We start from the raw sequence: 20,072 nt of genomic DNA, 5'->3' as shown, positions 1-20,072 counted from the left end.
GAACATAGCCAAACCAAAAGGCTATTCTAAACCTCACAGAAGTTAAAAAACAAACAAACGAATAATTTAGTATGATCATATGCTATCATATGATGTATGCTTTTACATTTATGTCTTTTGTCCTCTCTCAAAATACATAGAGATATCCACATTGCCATGCCTGTGTTCAGTGGTTTGTGGTGGACCGCAGTGACAGATTGTGGTCAGTAAGATCCTAATAACTGCCTGAAATGCTTAACAGACCACTGCTTGGGCTATGGGTCACTGGACAGAGAGAGAAAGAGAAACTGACAGCTAAGCATCTTATCAACATCACGGAAAACTGATGTAGCTTGAAATGTATAGTGAGTTTTTAGATTTTAACAGGGTGTGAGATTTTTTATTGTACTTTATATGGTAATAAACATAAAAATGTTGCTTTTATGCCTTGATAAATATCTTAGATTTAAAATAATATAGTAAACACTGCCCAATAATGCAAGGGTCCTCAGTAGTACACTAGGCTCTAGTTTCCTTTAGACAGCACAAACGTGATGGCATCACTTGTTATGAGCACTGATGTACACCACCAGGCTTCTCAGCCATATTCAGATGTCTTGGCAAGTTTAAGAAAACCCAAATGAGTCGTTCATCAAGCTATAAAAAGTCTTGCAAAGCTACAGTGACAAACTAAAATGGGACTTGTTAATAAAATACACAACAGCATCACTGGCTCTGTGGCCAGTACGTTTGAATGATGCAGTCGACTTAATTAAATCTGTACTGAGTCAAACAGTGTCATATCAATTGATGTTTCCACTACTGAGCGCACACACACACAGTTACTCATCAATTCCAATTACCTTTGCCCTTACATTTGACATATTACTCTATAGACCACAACTAACAAGATTGAAATGAGGAGTCCTGCTGGGACTTTTCCCCCTTACGCACAGATTTAGCTTGGGGTTATGCAGCAGTGCTGTGTTTGAGTACCCACTGTGTACAACTACCAGCTAGAGCACAAAGGTACCACTTTAGGTCTCTGAGGTTGGGTACCACACATAGCTGGCATTCCAAGCACTTAACCGAAAAGAAGGAAACACAAGAATACGATTGAAATCCCCTATGTGAAATATGTTGCAGGTTGTAACACAAGTGCATAATGCAATTCACCCATTCACATTCAATAAAGCAATAACTCATTATGGTAATTTGACCATGTTTAGAGAGTGGTGTTAGGCACGCCACAAAGGGCTTTCAAATCCTCTTAAAACACAGCGTCTTTATAAAAAATAATAATCAATCACAATAATAAATGATTTGGTCAAATAATAGCCTTAAGTAGACTGCTTATAGTTGGCAAGCAAAATGTACTTTCATTCAAAAGTTTAAAATATTTTTAAAAGAAGTCTATTGAAGGGATAGTTCACTCAAAAATTAAAATGTTGTCATCACTTACTCACAGTCAATGGAGGGCAAGATCTGCTTGGTTACAAACATTCTTCCAAAATATCTTCCTTTGCAGTTTTTTTTTTTTTTTTTTTGAGCGAACTATCCCTTTAGGCTCACCAAGTCTGCATTTATTTAATAAAAAATGACAATATAAACAAAGTAATATTGCAAAATATTATTACATTTAAAATAACTTTTATATGTTAATGTTTTATTTTTCAATGTACTGGCAAAGCTGAATTTTCAGAAATCATTTTTTCCAGTCTTCAATGTCACATGATTCTTCAGAAATCATTCTAATATGCTTTTGATTGCTTTAAATAAATAAATATAAAGAGAAATGATTATAAATTATTCATTTATTCACTGAATGCCCTTGTAATTTTTTAACAGGGCTTTAAGTACTTTGCTTCACATTTTGCCTGACAACACTCTGCTTAATTTTTTTTGTGAAACTTTTGTTTAGGTTTCTTTGATAAAGGAAGTTTCAAAGGAATAGCATTTATTTGAAATAGAAGTCTTAACTGTCACTTTTGATCAATTTAATGCATCCTAGCTGCATACAAGTATTAATTAATATATATATATATATATATATATATATATATATATATATATATATATATATATATATATATATATACACACACTATTACAATGGCTTTGAACATGTCTCATCCATTCAGATTTTTATAGCCTTAAATCTGTTTTCTAATAAGAATCGAAACATTCTTACCTCTGGACACTTTGGATTAGACATCATGACTTGTTATTTGTGCTCAATGGACATTTCCAAATATGTTATAATGAAATTTCCCAATCATTATGACAGATTATTCTCAGTCGATGCACTGCCCTGAACCCTGTACAACTACTATTGCTCTATACTACCTATGCTGTTAATGTATCATGCAAGCAAATGATCTATACCATTTAAAAATAATTTGTCAACATTAATGCATAATGTTTCATTAACTAACAATGAACAGTTTTACAGCTTTTATTATAATATAGTAATATAATTTATAAATATACTACTATTCATTGTTAATGTTAATTTATAATACATTAGATGTGCAGTACACTAATATACCATTCCAAACACAGCCAGAGTCAGTTGGTCACAGGAAAGCATTCATTTAGTTGATAAACAACAATGGCTTGTGCTGTTTGTTAAGACATGATGGAGTATTAAAATTGCATAATCAGTCTATATTTCTGTTGTCAGTGTTTAGCTAGGAATCAATGTTGAATCGCATGAGAGTATATAGTGCTATTTGTGCCAATTGTTTTTAAATTCTTTTACGCTGACAATCTGGTCACATGACTGAGTTATGTTATTGAGACAGTGAAAGGAAGAATAAAACAGCCATGATGGGAAAGATAATGAACTATGCTTTACCAAGTACATTTCAAACTAGATGTATGGCATTACAGTAAACTGTTACTTCTAATCAAAGCTTGTGTTTCACAGAAATTGACAAATCAGTGGATTTGTTCACCTGAACTCTAAAGTACTTACTTCTAAGCAGCTCAATGAAAAGAACTATGCTCAAAATTCCTAAGTTGTGAAATCCACAACCCTTAAAGAGGACGTGCAGCTTTCCAACGAACCTGAAAAGCCCACGATGATTCAGAGCAGCGGGGGCGTGTACATGTGCAGGTAAAGGTACGGCATGCCCTGCGGATTCTGGAGGCGGAGACAGACAGGAAGAGGGAGGGACTTGGGAGTCACAGTAAACAGATCAGCACAGGAAACACAGGATCCATCAGCCAGTCAGATACTGAGTCAAAGAGCAAAAAGTAGGGAGGGGAATAAAAAAGAGAGAAGACTAATAAAAGACTGACACCATATACTTCAATCACAGAGACAAACATACCATCTACTGTAGAGCCACCATGGCTCTAACTTACTCTTCTGTTCCCATCTATGTGCAGTTTTCAAGGGACAAGTACATCATGGATGGACCACCAGAGAAGCTTCGGAGAGAACTAGAGGAAGAACTGAAACTAAGCAGTGAGGAACCACGGAGCCATGCCTGGTATCATGGAGCAATCCCTAGACAGGTACAGCTTTCCTGGGCATAAGAGGAGGGAGAGGGGTGGGTAATCATTATGGGATCATGTTTGTATTATAGAGGTGGTGAAGTAGCGGTTTCTGTGATTCAATATATATGTGTGTACAGTTACAATGTCTCTGAAATATTGTTCAGAAGTTGAATCTGGCAGACAGCAGTCATCTTTCTGCTGTCAAAGTATAGCTGAAGTCACACTGAAGTCATGCCTGTATCTGGCACTCAAACATTCACTTTCTTTGTATAAAAAGATAATGAAATAAAGACATGTGGTCATGTTTGCTCCAGCTAGAGCTGAGAGTAAGACTTGATTAAGGGAAGAAATAGACTGAGGATATGACTTGCATTAGATGTTCTTAATGCTAACTTGTTAAATTTACAAAAAAAAAAAAAAAGTGATGTAATATCTAGTATCATGGATCTTGGATATAAACCATGTACCATGTTTTTTATATTGTACTTCAAAGAATACTTTAATTAATGTCCAAAACATGGTGTTATCAAATTACAGTATTCAAAAGTCTGCTAAAGTACTTTTTTGGCACTTTTAATTACTGTACATAGTATAATGCTCTTGCTAAGGTCAAAAATAATGAAACATGTAGATACATAGTTACCTAATAGGCATGTTTTGCAAAATAATAACCTATAAATACAGTGTCTAACCTTCTAAAATGTTTCTTTTATCTTTGTGTGCAATTTTACTTGCTTGGCTTAAGCTTTCTAGCTATGTGAAATTGCATATTGATGATTAGATGGTGGAAGTAAGAAAAATCCTTTTAATATTTATGGCATATATACACTTCTAACTTGTCTATAAAATGTGAAATGCTTTGGCAAATGTGTTTGAGACTACAGAGAGTCCATTATTGGCATCAGTAGTAGCTGGTTGATCAATACTTGTTTTGAACTGGTTTACAGGTGCCAAACACAGCACAGAACAGGAAAAGCCACATTCACACCCAGACTTGCACAAGATCAAGGAAAACAAAAGATTTCATTGAAACAAAACACAAAATCTGGGGTCTGGACTGTATGCTAGAGCGCAGTCAGCTCCACAAGACCTTAGATAAACAGCAAAACTAACAATACCTCTAATGAAAGTACATTCCACAGTGCTTAACCACTATGTTTTGGATAGTTCATTAACACTAAGCTATATTCAAAAACAGCCATCAACAGTTTCTCATCACGGCAGACCTCACAGTGCTGACAGCTACAGATCCGCTCTCATGAAAACCATGTACCCTGGCTCCTCTTTCCCATGCTCCTTTGCAGGATATGCCCCTGAAACTGACAGCTCATCCATCAACAATTTTGTAGCAGAGCAGAGTGGTTAATATAGTGATGAATCATGACTGCTATTTGACCTGAGGTTTATTTATTTAACGGCAACATATGATCAGAACTACCAGCGTACAGAGTCAGGCTACTGCTGCTTACACCACAAATATACCAGTCACAATGAAACATTCTTCATCATGGCTCAACACACCTTATAAATGACCTTAGAATATAGTTCATTGGATTCACATAATATAATAAAGATGGATATCTTGAGGCCACTTAAAGAACCACTTAAAAAAATATATATAGAATTGGACTAGATAGTCTAAATATTCATAAATATAACTATAGGTATCACAATGGATGAAAAAGTGCCCTTAAAATATAATGCATATTTGTGATGGTTGATTGTTAATTCAGTCTCTACACTTAAAATACATCACCTATGACTGTTAACAGGAATCAGCAGTGAGTCTGTAGACACTTATTCATTTGTTCTTTTGAGCGGGCTTTGGATCATTGCACACCCAAGCATTTCCATTTTCAAAAAGCCCCTGACAGCATGTGGGCCGCAGTACAGGTTGTGTTTGCCCATGTGTCTTTCAGCGGGACGAGTCTGACCTGCTCGGCTGAAGTTAAACAAACAAACTACAGACAACTGAAAAGAAAAGACACACATTTAATGATTCTGAGTGTATTACTTTATGACCGATGGTGTGAAATGACCTGGTAAATTCCCAGCAGTGTTTTGTCAAAAAAAATGAAGGATGATAAAAGATGAAGACTTAATTATAGATGACAATGTAGGCAGCAAATTGTGAAACTACCACAATCAAATTAGTTTATTCTGCATATTTGGACAAACACAATGCACAGCCATAACTGTCTGAGCATTTCTGCACAGTGAACTATAAACTTTTTAGCTGCTGTTTTATACCATAAGACAGGCCTGAGAAAAGCTTTTTAGCAAAACCATTATGAAAACAGTCATAAACATTCAGCGATTCTAATCAGGCTTAATGACTCTTTTCCTGGTGCCACTGCTGATCTATTGCTCCAAACACACATGCTAACCTTGATTTATTAGTGTTTGATCTCCTCATGAACACACAGTGGGAAGTAATATAAAACTGACATAAAACCAATCTAATCTTATATAAACTAATAAACTAAAGGCATAATGATATATTAAAATGAATGAGGATATATATACTGTATATTTTATATATATATATATAATTTTTTTTTCTTTTTTTCTTTTTACATTTTTGATATATTTTTATTAGTGGGTGCAGGACACTATAGTTAATTTTATGTAAGTGAGGATAGCTAAATAAAGTAAACTGTGACATATTATACACAGTGGACTACCAGTAAAACTGATAAAAATTTGTGACCAAAACTTTTTCAGACACTTTGACCTGACCATGTTTTGCTTAAGTGTTATCTGACATAATTAAGATAATTTTTTTTCTGACACAGTTTAACTCTGAGATCTTGTCATATTTTATTACCATTTTTTTAAACTATAGTGAATAAACTGTATTAATGAATGAGATGGTCAAGGTGTCTAAATACATTTTGGTTTGACTGTGTATATATATATTATTAATATTTTTTTATTATTCTATACTGATTTTTCTGATATCTAGAGTGATTTACTTACCAATTCATTAATATTCCAAATGGCTTCCATTCCATTCCATTCCATTCCATTCCAGCGTTCAGTTTGGAGAGGTATTCCATCATTCTAAACTGCTTGAATGCACCGGTGATCCACAAAAGAAAGTAATATCTAGGTCATGTATCACTGTCATAAAATTAGTTCTGTAATGTTTACTGAGGATTTGTACATAATTTGTTTAGACAGAATATCATAAGTACAAAGCAACTTAAGAATTTATGAGCAGAAAAGCATCACTACTTTAAAAATGATTCCAATGTTTGAACTTGTTCATGCTGCATGAGCACCACAACCTAATGTTTGGGCCAAGATCCAACATGCTTGAAACTAAGGAGGAAGAAAAATATAGTATATATGAAAGACAGAAAAAAGCTACCACAAAAACAATGAAAATTGTGTGTGTTTGAATTTAAGGTGGCTGAAAACCTGGTCCAGCGTGACGGAGACTTTTTGATCCGAGACTCGCTGTCCAGCCCGGGAAACTACGTCCTCACCTGCCAGTGGAAGAACACTCCTCAACACTTCAAAATCAACAAACGAGTAGTAGCCATGAATGAGGCCTACTCACGTGTTCAGTACCTGTTTGAGAAGGAGGGATTTGACAGTGTCCCCGCTTTGGTGCGATACTATGTGGGCAACCGGGAGCCGGTGTCTGAGGTTGTCGGAGCGATTATCTTTCAGCCAATCAACAGAGCTCTGCCTCTGAGATGCCTGGAGGAGAAATATGGAGTTGGATCTATACGTGTAGAGGCGGGATACTCAGAGAGAAAGAGCCTGACTTCCAAACGGTTGAGTCTGAATATCATGAACGGACACACCCAGGATCCCACCCTCAGCCGTGGGAACCTCCTCAGGTGAGAGAAAGACTATCCTATGGCTCTTTCCACTATTATTCACTGCCACACTTTACCACCAAGAAGAAATACTCTGTGAGGCTTTTGAATCACAAACATAATAAGAGAGATTAATTATTTTACTCATCATAGGATTGACAATTTACTAATTATAGATTCTAGTTCTCAAACGGTTTGTATGATTTGGCCTTTTTAGTGATTCCATTAGTTGATGCTTTAAAGGGGTGGTTTATTATGATTTCACTTTTTTTTTTTATTTCAATGTTGCCATTAGAGCATAAACAACATCTGCAAAGTTAGGATGCTCAAAGTGAGATATTTTCTTTTAAAGAATTCTCTGTTTAAGAACTACAACAAACGGCTGGTAGGGACTACAACAAGCTTCTTCCCGGGTTGGTGACATCACTAACCCTAAAATTGACATAAACCCCACCCCTGAGAACACGCAACAAAGGGTGTGAGGCCATGTTATTGCAATACAGTATGTAACACAAATGCAATAGCATGTCATAAAAGCAAGATAACAACATTACAAGTTATAACAATAATTAAACTAAACTACCTGTTCTATCTTCATGCAGCATATATTCTGACTCTGTAGGCATCTTACAACAGTTCCCACACGAGCGATTTATAGATTATCATGACAGAATATGCTAATCAATGATTTTAAGACAGTTAACTCCACATCAAATACATAAATTCATCAACTAACCATTCAAAAGCGTCCTGTTGCATCCTACATGTTGTCATTTCTTCTCGAGTCTCTCCATCATTGTCCGACTCCGTTTTGAACATATAAGGCTGAACAGTTTCTGACAATTTCAGTGAGTCTGCGAATCAGCGCTGCTAACAGGAGCTCTTGAAACCCCGCCCTCTTCTTGAAAGCAGCAGCTCATTTGCATTTAAAGGGACACACACAAAAACGGAGCGTTTTTGCTCACCCTCAAAAAGTGACAAATTTAACATGCTATAAAAAATTATCTGTAGGGTATTTTGAGCTAAAACTTCACATACACACAGTGAACAATTTATTTGTTATAGTATTTATTAATCTTTGTTAATGTTAGTTAATAAAAAATATTGTTTATTTTCATTAGCTCATGGAAATTTCAGGTTAAAAAAGAAAATTCTGTGGTTTGACTGTCCTCATCATGAATTCTGAATTAGAAAAGAAACATCAAAATAAACAATACTAGAAATATAATTTAATTATATTTGCATTATATAACTGGGGTCTGCTTTGAAGAATGCCTAGTCATGAATTTACAAATTGCACTCAAATCTATACAATAAGATGTACATAATTTTGTCAGCAATTAGTGGGTCTTGTGGTGTGATTCACAAACTCCATTTCTTAATGGCAAGCTCTTTTTTTTTTTTGAGTTTTGCTCATAAGCACCAAAAAAGGAAGTAAAAAAAAAGGCATTATTCAAGGCATTTGTATTATTTATGTGGAATATGTTATATGTTTATTTATTCAGTCCTGCAATGTGACAGCTCCACAATAATATAAAGAGATTTTTTAGCATTAATAAGCATAAAATAAGTGAAAGTTTTACTTATTTGTGCAGATTCAGCATATGGGCGTCCTAACTTTTGGAAACAATGTGTCAAAATAGCTCATAACCATATCAATTTAAAAATGTTATTAAAATGATTGTACAGGTTGCATGACCTTACATTAAATGAGAGACTGCATTTGATTTGTACTTTTAAAAATTCATATCACACCGCAGAACCTTTGAAAACTCAATTAAAAGTGGTGTCAACTTTGTCATCTTACTCTCAAAGATCGGTGGAGAAGACTTTAAGTGACCTGTCTTTCTCCTTCACAGCCACAAAGATAAATGTGGGAGTCAACCAGCATGTCTGAACCACGTTCAGGAGAGGAGACGGCCACTGAAGACCCATCAATCGGAAAGCTTCCTCCCTATCGGTGAGTGCCTGTCGGCTCTCATCCTCCTTGATACCCGTCACGGTGATATGCACATCTGACAGCCCTGAAAACCAGTCATCTTTCTCACATTCACTTTGTGCCAAAGAGAAAGTGATTCTCAAAGTCAAGCTGACGTTCCCGCCTTTGAAATTCACTTCCTGTTACTAAACGTTAAATGTGTGAAATGAGACGTGGGATTGAAATGCAAAATAAAAATGTTTTGTGGAGAAGAATGAAAGTGGGGATGGAGGTAATTTATGCCTGTGTCAGTGGAATAAATATGGTTATGCACAAAATGCAGCTTTGCTGTCCATGTGAGAAACCAGAGCGCTGAATCTGCTTTGCCGTGCAGACAAAAAACTCCAACTACAAAATACTGTCTATTGTAATGAAAAATATTTGAATAAAATGGTGATATCATGTATATGCTTTCAGGCTGTAGGCCCCAGGCTCAGGTTCAGCATATGGAGCACCAGCCGTGCCCCAAATCCCCAGTTTTCCGAACAGGAAGTGAGCCAGCTCTGAGCCCCACAGTGCCACGCAGAATGGCTTTCGACACCCAGCCTGGTGAGGCCATTCGTGGATCTGACAGCCAGCTGTGTCCCAAACCGCCCCCTAAACCCAGCAAGGTTCCCACTATAAGAGTATCCTGCACCCCGGGCCTGAAGACCCTCGCCCCACCTGTCCCCCCGGTAAAGCCCCACAAACAGCGGCCTTCATCTCAGCAACAGCAGCAGTCAGAAGTAAGCTACTGTGAACTGAGTCCATGCAGCCCTGCTGATTGGGAAAAGATGAATAGCTCCCATGCTAACAGCTATGTGGACAGGTTAAAGACTGAGGAGGAGTTAAGGAGAAGTGATAGCAGTATTAAACTAGATCGTAGCTCCTACCATAACGCCATTGAGGCCCTAGAACACGACAGTGAGGAAGACATCGAGGAGGATGTGGATAAAGAAGAGGATGGCAAGAAAGGTTTCCAAAGACCTGTGTTTGAAACTGAATCAGCATTCAAACCTGGTGACGTCAACTTCCGGCTTCTACCAGTGGAGAACAAACCATTGGAGATGACAGTGCTGAAGAAAGCCAAAGAGCTGCTCGTCAGTCAGGATCCAAAGACCATCGCCAAACACATCCTGCAAGCAGACTGTCAGGTAATATTAATCATGTATCTTTGAAGTCAACATGAAATCAAAATTGTTTCAATGCGTTAAAGAGATAGTTCACCCAAAAATGAACATTATCCCATGATTTACTCACCCTCAAGCCATCCTAGGTGTATATGAATATCTTCTTTCAGACAAACACAATTGGAGTTATGTTAAAAAATATCCTGGCTCTAATACCCAAGCTTTATTATAATGGTAATAAATGGTGCTCGAGATTTTGAAGCCCAAAAAAGTGCATCCATCCATCATAAAAGTAATCCAAACGGCTCCAGGGGGTTAATAAAGGCCTTCTGAAGCGAAGCGTGTTAATACATTCAAGTAATCATACAACTTGAAACAATAAAAATGTGTAAGTATATGTATGTACTGTAGAAAATAACATAACCAACATTAACAATCAGCAAAAATGTATAGTTCATAATACCCAATGGATTAACCAGTGTTAAATTGGACCTTAATTGTGCAATAACCTTAAGCAATAACCAAATCGCTATTTGGACATTGTTTTAGGTTACCGGTAATGGTAACTTAAATGTCAATATGTAAAACAACAAATATAATATATTAACAAATATACAGTATAGTCCAAAAGTTTGGAACCACTAAGATTGTTAATGTTTTTAAAAGAAGTTTCATCTGCTCACCAAGGCTACATTTATTTAATTAAAAATACAGTAAATAACAGTAAAATTGTGAAATATTATTACAATTTAAAATAACTGTGTACTATTTAAATATATTTGACAAAGTAATTTATTCCTGTGATGCAAAGCTGAATTTTCAGCATCGTTACTCCAGTCTTCAGAGTCACATGATCCTTCAGAAATCATTCTAATATGCTGATCTGCTGCTCAAGAAACATTAATGATTATTTTCAATGTTGAAAACAGTTGTGTACTTTTTTTTCTCAGGATTCCTTGATGAATAGAAAGTTCAAAAGAACAGCATTTATCTGAAATACAAAGCTTCTGTAGCATTATACACTACCATTCAAAAGTTTGGGGTCAGTAAGAATTTTTATTTTTTTGAAAAGAAATTAAAGAAATGAATACTTTTATTCAGCAAGGATGCATTAAATCAATCAAAAGTGACAGTAAAGACATTTATAATGTTACAAAAGATTAGATTTCAGATAAACTCTGTTCTTTTGAACTTTCTATTCATCAAATAATCTTGATAAAAAATATTGTACACAAATATTTTGTACAATTGTACACATTAAATGTTTCTTGAGCAGCAGATCAGCATATTAGAATGATTTCTGAAGGATCATGTGACACTGAAGACTGGAGTAATGATGCTGAAAATTCAGCTTTGATCACAGGAATAAATTACTTTGTCAAATATATTCAAATAGAAAACAGTTATTTTAAATTGTAATAATATTTCACAATATTACTGTTTTTACTGTATTTTTAATTAAATAAATGTAGCCTTGGTTTTAGAAACTTCTTTTAAAAACATTAAAAATCTTAGTGGTTCCAAACTTTTGGACTGTACTGTATATATAAAAAATGTAATGTTTTTGACTTTTTTAATGTCTCTTATGCTCATCAAGGCTGCAAAAAATATATAGTAAAAACAGTAATATTGTGAAATATTACAATTTAAAATGACTGACTTTTCTATTTAACAGTTGATTTTTTTCTGGAAAAGTTCAAATGAACAGCACTTACTAACCCCAAACATTTAAACGGTACTGTACACATTACAAAAGGTAATATTGATATTAAAAGCTCATATTAGCTAGTATAATATTAACTGCACAACAGATGACTAATCTGTCACAGACTGTATATTTGATAGCTTTCGATTTCAAAAATGGGAGGTAGTGGAATAAAAAAAAGAAAGAAAATGAAACAACGGCAAAAGAGAAAATTAAAAAAAGATTAAAACAGAATTAGGGCTAGTCATCCACACCCACTTACTGAATACAATCATGACAGACAGGTCTGTAATTACTGTCTCGTTATGTGAGTCAGCCTTTTCTTCAGGTCGAAGACTGGTTCTTCCAGCCAACCAGAAGACAAGACCACAGTTGTGCCACACAGCAAGGGCTAAATGTAGATGAATCAAATTAAAAATGACCTAAAAAGCTCTTATACATGTGACTGTCCACTTCTCCACATTTCTTTCTGCTTCTGAAAGAGGCTCCAGATTGTTGTCTGTGTATTTGGGAATTAAATCTTAAACCGGCTGATTATGTCAGTCACAGGACCAATATTATGGATGAAAAAACTAAGTCATCCACCCACAACCCAAATTTAGAAACCCTTCACAATCACAGTTTAGCTTCAGTGCAATACTTTCGATTCTAGATGTTACAAATGCTGTATGTACATGCTACAGGTTGCCAGGATACTGAATGTTTCTGAGGAGCTGAAAGGTCAAATGGGCGTGACCTCTGGGCTAGAGCTGGTGACCCTTCCTCATGGGAGACAGCTGCGGCAGGACCTCATGGAAAGGTAAACAGATGCCGTCAACACGTGATCTATAAAGCAGGTTTCTGATGATTCATATGGGCGGACAACTCTTTCCGAGGAATATTAACTCTTTGAACATCTCACATGCGCTAAAGAAACTAAGCAGAGTTTTTATTTTTATTAACAATGGCCAAAATAACAGACACAGAGGCCAATAGGCCACACATTTAACACACATGGCTGGTTTTTCTTAAACAGGCATAACACCATGGCAATTGGAGTTGCTGTGGATATCCTGGGGTGTACAGGAAGTCTGGAGGAGAGAGCAGCCACCCTAAACCGGATCATTCTGGTCGCTCTAGAGCTGAAAGACTCCATGGGAGATCTTTATGCCTTTTCCTCAATAATGAAAGCACTGGACATGCCTCAGGTACCCAACGGCTCCTTCTATCTGCCACTTTCGGTTGACTTGCAATTTTTTTTCCCTCTCTGTGTGCGGTTAAGTGTAGGAAACAAGCTTTAATCTGTGTGATCTTTCTTGTATGAACAGATTACCAGATTGGATCATACGTGGACTAGCTTGCGGAGGAAATATACACAGACTGCCATTATTTATGAGAAATCTTTGAAACCATTCTACAAAGGACTCTATGAAGGAAGTGGTGAGTTTTTGACAGTAAAGCATGTTTAAAATGCCCTTCATACAGTAGGTCACCTTTAATTAAGTCCTTGTTATGGTCTTTCCAGCTGAAATCCCACTGAGCAATGCCAGTGTTCCACTGCTAATGCCTCTGCTCACCTTGATGGAGAGGCCTGCGGTCACCTTTGACGGGATGGACGTCTGGGAGAACAACGACCAAGGCTGCGAAATCATGTTTCGGCATCTGGAAGGCGCTCGTGCTGTTGCGCGCAATGCGGACACCTACACCTGCAATGCACAGCGGATCCTCCAGGGTAAGCCAAGGACATTACAAGTCATTTCAGGATGAATTTGTGGTGCTTTACTTGGGGAATTGGTGAGCAAAACACATTGATTTGCAATAGAGCTTTTCAGGTTGTTATCTTAAAATCTAAAAAAAAAATTAGCATTTGAATCATGGATTCCCTCAGGAAGTTATACGATAAAAGGCCTGCCCTGTTTAGTCGGCTCTTGAAAAGAATCACTCAAAAAGACACTCAAACAGCATCAGTTTCAATCAGTCCAAGAAATCCTTTAGAGTAGTTACTAAATTAAGATGATTTACCAACTGAACAGGTCATCATTACTTTAGTCACGTCTGACTCAAAATGAATCACTGACTTCTTCAGTGATATGTACTTGAGGTTTGTGAGACTTAGATCAGTATAATTATAGACTAGTTGTTTATATAATAATTACATATGTTGTGATAAATGTTAAAATAAATGAAAATTTACTAAAAATGTAAAACAAAAACAACACAACACTATACAAGTGTATACAACTATATAATTTTGTATCCTTAACTAACAATGAACAATACATAGCATTTATTAATTTAGGTCAATATCTGTATGCCGTATACTAAAAAACTTGACTTCGTCCTCGAGAATTGATTGGATTGTAGGAAGTTGGGTGCTTTAACAAAATGGAAGCAGATCTGAATGCTAATTGTGGAGGATATTTAGCCCCACCCTCTGCCGAGACGCATCATGAAGAGAACGAATATCGTTTCAAGGGGAAGGGAGGTTAACTTTACTGATTAAAGATTATGAGGGCATATGATTAAAAAAAAAAAAAAATTGATTCGCTGATTCGCACAGATAAATCATTTATAATAAACACTGCAACATTCTGTTAAAAAAAAAAAAAAAAAAAAAAAAAAAAATTACACAGCGACTTTAATAATAAAATGTAATTTTCTCTCCAGATTTCCAACCTAATGATGACATGTTGGAGATCTTGAGGACCGATTTCCAGTTGCGTCTGCTCTGGGGCAGCAGGGGGGCGGCCGTGGACCAGACTGAGCGATACGACAAATTCAAACTCATCCTCACGGCGCTGTCCAGAAAACTTGAGCCTCCAGTCAAACATACAGAACTCTGAAAAATGAGACACTTTATACAGTATACTAGACTCTCTGAGCAAGCAGAAACTGTCCGAACCTCTCTGGAGGCAGGTCAAAGGTCGTCTGTACCTATAAAAAGGATGTTCTCTAACAGAATGTGAGCTTCAGAAGACCACGTGCAGCTTGTTGGAAGCCATTCGTGAGCACAAACAGCACTTGTCTGTGGAGAGCTACCTTCTTCCATATGCACCTTCCAGAGGTGTGTTGTGAAATGGGCAGGTACCAGTTTTGCCTTCAGGAAAAGAAGGAACGGTACGTAGAATATAGCTACTGGCCAATACATCATCCACCCTAAGAAATAAAAATAAAGTTGGAGGCAGAGAGAACACTTCATGAGGTGTATGTATGTGGTCAGTAACTTGGCATATGAAGTGATGAATAAGAGAGGACTGATTTTCAGTCAAATTTTCAGATCTTCAAGACAAATTTTCAGCGCTATGAAGGAACAGGAGATAGAAAAGTTTGTACAATTTTAGAAATGTCATAAACCCTTTGGTCAAAGCAGTGTTGATCTGTTAAAAAAAAAAAACCCACATGGAAAAGAATGTACATAATCATCATTAGTGAATGCATGTGAAGGCTAGTTTGTGTAATATAATGTATTAAGTATTATTGATCTGTAAATAGTCACCCATAAATGAAATATTCTGAAAAATATTAAATATCTAATAAAAGGTTAATTGTTACAGAAGTGTGTGTGTGTGTGTATATATATATATATATATATATATATATATATATATATATATATATATATATATATATATATATATATATATATATATATATATATGGGTCAGTAAGATTTTTTTAGTAAGCAAGACTGCATTAAATTGATTAAAAGTGACTGTAAAAATATTTATAATTTCTTTTCTAATTAAAATATTTCCATTTCCCTTTACATCTGTTCTTTTGAATTTTCTACTCAAAAAGGTTTCTAGAAAAAAAATTATCAGTTTCCACAAAAATATTAAGCGGCACAACTGTTTTCAACCCTGATAATAATAATAGAATTATAATAATAATAAAAGTTTCTTGAGCATCAAATCAGCATATTAGAATGATTTCTGAAGGATCATGTGACACTGAAGACTCGAGTAATGATGCTGTAAATTCAGCTTTGCCAATACAGGAATAAATTACATTTAAAATTACATACAAAAATAGAAAACAGTCATTTACATAGTAAAAATATTTTACAATATTACTTTTTTTTTTTACTGCATTGATTAAATAAATGCAGCCTTGGTGACCCTAAATTGTCTGATTAAAAACATAAAAAAAAAAAAATAAATAAATCTTACTGACCCCAAACTTTTCAACAGTAGTTTGTGTTCTTGTATACATGGTTTATGAGGACACATGTGTATAATGACATGGGTATAACAACATAAACATGGTTTATGAAGACACTTCCTGTGTCCTCGTAAAACAAATGGCTTAAAAAAAAAAGAAAAAGAAAAAAAAACACTAAATGGTGTTTTTTTTTTAAATTCAAGAAATGCAGACAGTTTTCTGTGATGGGTAGGTTTAGGGTAGGGGTAGTGTAGGGGGACAGAATATACATTTTGTACAGTATAAAAACATCTATCTTTGTACATCTATGGAGAGTACCTGTGAACCGTGTGTGTGTAATCCATGATGCACTGCATATACAGTATTTGCAGGTTAGAAACCTTGGCTCCTGATAAACATAGCCAGTAATAGTGATGGAAGTGGGCTAAACACAACAGAGTGAAGAACTCCAATAAATGACAGGCAGGATGAACGAGACAAACAGACATAAGTATTTATTTCTCGGTTGCTCTTGCTCCAACACAAACCCCAGTATATAGTGGTCAACGTTGTCTCACTGTACAACACATTCACACAAAAAGCAAGCATTCACATCTGACACCATTCACTCCCTAATAATCCAATTCAAATGCAACAGGGTAAAAAGTGCATTGGTTAAGACCAGGGTCCTACTGAGAAGAAGAAGAACTGGTTACAAAAAGAGTACGGCACGGTTCTTAAAAGCAAAGCCTGAAAGTCACTCGCTTGGTTAAAAAAAAACAAAAAAACAATCACAATAAAAACATTCATTCTGAAATAAAGATGTTAATACATACAGTTTAATAATAAAAACTAACTAGGTATATACATATGCATATATGCACCCATATGCATACACAGTTTTATATCTAAGAATCACATTGACAAAAACACGCACTTAAGATCGGATTCTGGAGACGTGTGGTCCCTTGTTAGGAGGCAGTGAGCATGTTCTTGCACATGTGAAACCAAGAGCTGGACAAGAAATGGAGAAAGCACCACAAAGAGCTGGCAGCCCAAGAACGAGCAGTTTTTTGGGCACAGAGGATCTGATAGACCCCTATATGCTTTAGTTTCCATACAGAAGCCTGTTATTAAGGCAGAGATGATAGGTTGGTGTTCATAGGTCCTCGCTGGCGTTTTCTCTGCTTGTTTTATATGGTGTTGGGTCCCCCTGCTGGTCAAATGCAGAACTGCACCAGGATCCATCCACCGAACTATGCAAAGTGGGCGGGGCCAGTGGGTGGATGTTGCTGTGAGGACTGTTGCATTGGCTACAGTAGCACCATGCTTCCTTTACTCTGATTGGTCATGCTTATGAGATTTATATCATGGTTAACATGGAATGCATCAATGAGGGAACATAGTCAAAAGAGAAACGGACACACAGGTGGTTGAGAGATAAGTGGTTAAACCTATTAAGGAATCAATTGGTCAGCATGGAATGAGGAACGAAAGGCTGCGGATCATGCAGGTGCATGTTATGATGAAGATGAAAAGATGGTACAGGCAAACATTCCCCTGAACATGTTAGTGTCAGGCAACGACTCTCTTTGGAATCTCCATTATTGCTCCTCGTTCTCCCACGCCCTCCCAGCTACCCCAATATCCCTGGAACGTCTGCTGCAATGGAATGATGTTAATGGCCATGACACAAACAGCATGCAAACATGCAACCTGCCCCAACACAATCTCGGTCTTAAAATCGCCCCACCGCCCCACTAACAGACCCACAGCAGTGAGTCCCGTCCACCAAACACCACAGAACCCCACTCATCCAATCAGGAACCTGTAGCCACAGAAAGAAAAGAGAGGACAGAGTCATTGACAGGTCCACCGACAACAAAGTTTGACCAGCGACAGAGGAAAAAAAAAAAAGATAGAGGGCGCTAGTGAGCCAGCCAAACTGAGTGCTGCTCTGAAGTTACGCAATGTTCTTGGATTGTTGTTATTGTATGCTTTTAATTTCAGGTCACAAATTAAAAAAAGAAGTTGTGACAAGTTTAACGAGAAGGGTAGCACTCGCAGAAAAGGTTGAAGTGAAACAGGTTTGGCGCTATTGAGGGAAACTTTAGCAGCAAGGACGTAACACTTCAACGAAAGGTGGAAGAACTGGAAATTGCATGAATTGAAAGCTCAAAAGAACATCAATGTATCCTCATACTGAACAGAACAAATGATTGGACTGTAGAAATAATGCAGTAGAGTGTACTTTAGTGTCAACATGTATAAAAACATAAATCTCAACAATAAAGAGCTGACTGAGCAGTTTCTCTCACTATTATAATGAGCAAATCATCTCTCAGACAGACAAGACATTTGAAAAGGAGCCTATGCATTTTGTTCAGTTTGATGATTAAAAACACTTATTAAAATGGAATAAAAAGCAATAAAAATCTCTACAATTCTACAGATTGATCCGCTGCAGCAAAGTCGCAGTGCAGAGGAAATACAGTCACTTTCGACAGTGTGTGTGTGTGTGTTTGTCCTTGGGCTCACACAGTGAACAAAAGCATATGGCAGTCAGCCGAGCTGCACTTGATGAGTCACGGTAAATCTGACATGCACTCCCCCATGTATGATGTCATAACTAGATGGTGCTGCCGTGGGTGATGTCATATATAGGTGACCGCACCTTTGCTGTTTTTCTCCAGTGTGATGTCCACGTAGGACGTGGGGACGTAGCCCTCCACTCCGCTATGTTTCCGAACCCGCGTCCACCCGTCGCCTTTATCTTCCTCTATGACGTACAGCACCTCGTTCTCGTTCATAACCAACGTGCCTTCGTTAGAGCCTGAGGAACAAACACATTTTTAATACTTTAACCAGTGGCGTGCAGTGGTGTTCTGAAATGAGGAGCCACAAAAACAAAAGGCGGGATTTATCGCACGAACCAATCATAACCAATCATACCGCGTTGGAGGCATTGCCTCCTCTCGGGTGACTTTCCCCCATTCTTCCCAACCAAACCCACCACACGCTTTAGGGGGTTTGTTAAAACTCAACGGGCTCAAGGGAGGCAAGAGAGTCGCGGACTCCCGCTGTAACTTTACCTTTTGTTGGACAGTGTTACTTTTATTTTGTAATCCAATTTTTTGAGGCACTGGCTCCCTTGCCTTTTAGAAGGAAATGCCCCTGACTTTAACAGTCACACAAATGACCACACAAACTCGGCAATGGTTTTGTAAAGAATTGTTTCAGGTTCTTTACAAGTTACTTTGTGTTGACAGAATTGTAGAGATTATATTGATTACCACAGAAAATTATTTTGACTTGCCAGAAATCTTTGTTAAAGCACTTAAGTGAATTATTTAGTAAAAATCTGTCATTTTGTTCAATGGCAATTCCTGTGGGCAGAATTGGTTGGTGAAACCGTTTTTATGGATCTTTATAATCAACGTTATGCCAGTAATGTTGTCGACAGCACTTAACTCTTCCTAAACGAGGAACATTTAAAGCAAGCGGTTTCGGTACCATCAAAAGAGTAGAGAGCTTTGCAGTGGCCGATGGCAGGGAGAGGATCGTCATCGTCAAACTCGTCATCAAAATCATGTGGGTCTGGCTGTGGTGGAGACCGATGCTCCTGACTGTGATCGTCTGTGTAACTGCCTTCAGGGCTGAAAGACAGAAGAAAAAATGTCAATGCATCAAAGTGGCCTTTATGTTCAGAGGCAGCGGTGTGACGTGAGGAAGCACAAAGCACTGAATAGGACTGGATGATATGACGGTTTGGCGTCTTTTGTTTTCAACTAAAGAACTACATTATGTAAAGCTACTGTTGCACTGATACTAGTTGTATATCTTTAGGT

The 20,072-nt window shown here is 36.9% G+C and overlaps 2 protein-coding genes across 8 annotated transcripts in view; one reads left to right on the top strand and one right to left on the bottom strand.

The window, feature by feature from the left end:
• bcar3 (BCAR3 adaptor protein, NSP family member) overlaps nt 1-15,650 on the top strand; it is a 50,812-nt gene extending 35,162 nt beyond the window's left edge. For all 4 annotated transcript variants that reach the window (XM_067394578.1, XM_067394581.1, XM_067394582.1 and 1 more), the window contains 9 exons: nt 3,373-3,501; nt 6,895-7,334; nt 9,173-9,273; nt 9,709-10,424; nt 12,789-12,904; nt 13,121-13,292; nt 13,413-13,524; nt 13,610-13,816; nt 14,752-15,650. In XM_067394578.1, the coding sequence (XP_067250679.1) occupies nt 3,373-3,501; nt 6,895-7,334; nt 9,173-9,273; nt 9,709-10,424; nt 12,789-12,904; nt 13,121-13,292; nt 13,413-13,524; nt 13,610-13,816; nt 14,752-14,927 (2,169 nt within the window). In that variant the 3' untranslated portion in view covers nt 14,928-15,650. The remainder of the gene's footprint in view (nt 1-3,372; nt 3,502-6,894; nt 7,335-9,172; nt 9,274-9,708; nt 10,425-12,788; nt 12,905-13,120; nt 13,293-13,412; nt 13,525-13,609; nt 13,817-14,751) is intronic.
• A 948-nt stretch (nt 15,651-16,598) lies between these two features.
• fnbp1l (formin binding protein 1-like) overlaps nt 16,599-20,072 on the bottom strand; it is a 56,513-nt gene continuing 53,039 nt past the window's right edge. The window contains exons 14-16 of one of the 4 annotated variants that reach the window (XM_067394575.1): nt 19,738-19,880; nt 18,899-19,057; nt 16,614-18,052 (exon numbers count right to left, since the gene is read on the bottom strand). In XM_067394575.1, coding sequence (XP_067250676.1) covers nt 18,045-18,052; nt 18,899-19,057; nt 19,738-19,880 — 310 coding nt within the window. In that variant the 3' untranslated portion in view covers nt 16,614-18,044. Of the gene's footprint in view, nt 19,058-19,737; nt 19,881-20,072 lie in introns of all 4 variants that reach the window. The other 3 variants (XM_067394577.1, XM_067394576.1, XM_067394574.1) reach the window with 3 other exon arrangements.

Source organism: Chanodichthys erythropterus, chromosome 9 (genome assembly GCF_024489055.1).
Source record: "Chanodichthys erythropterus isolate Z2021 chromosome 9, ASM2448905v1, whole genome shotgun sequence".
Classification (NCBI taxonomy): Eukaryota; Metazoa; Chordata; class Actinopteri; order Cypriniformes; family Xenocyprididae; genus Chanodichthys; species Chanodichthys erythropterus.
Note: the sequence above shows the minus strand (reverse complement) of the source record. Positions and strands in the feature narration are given on the sequence as shown.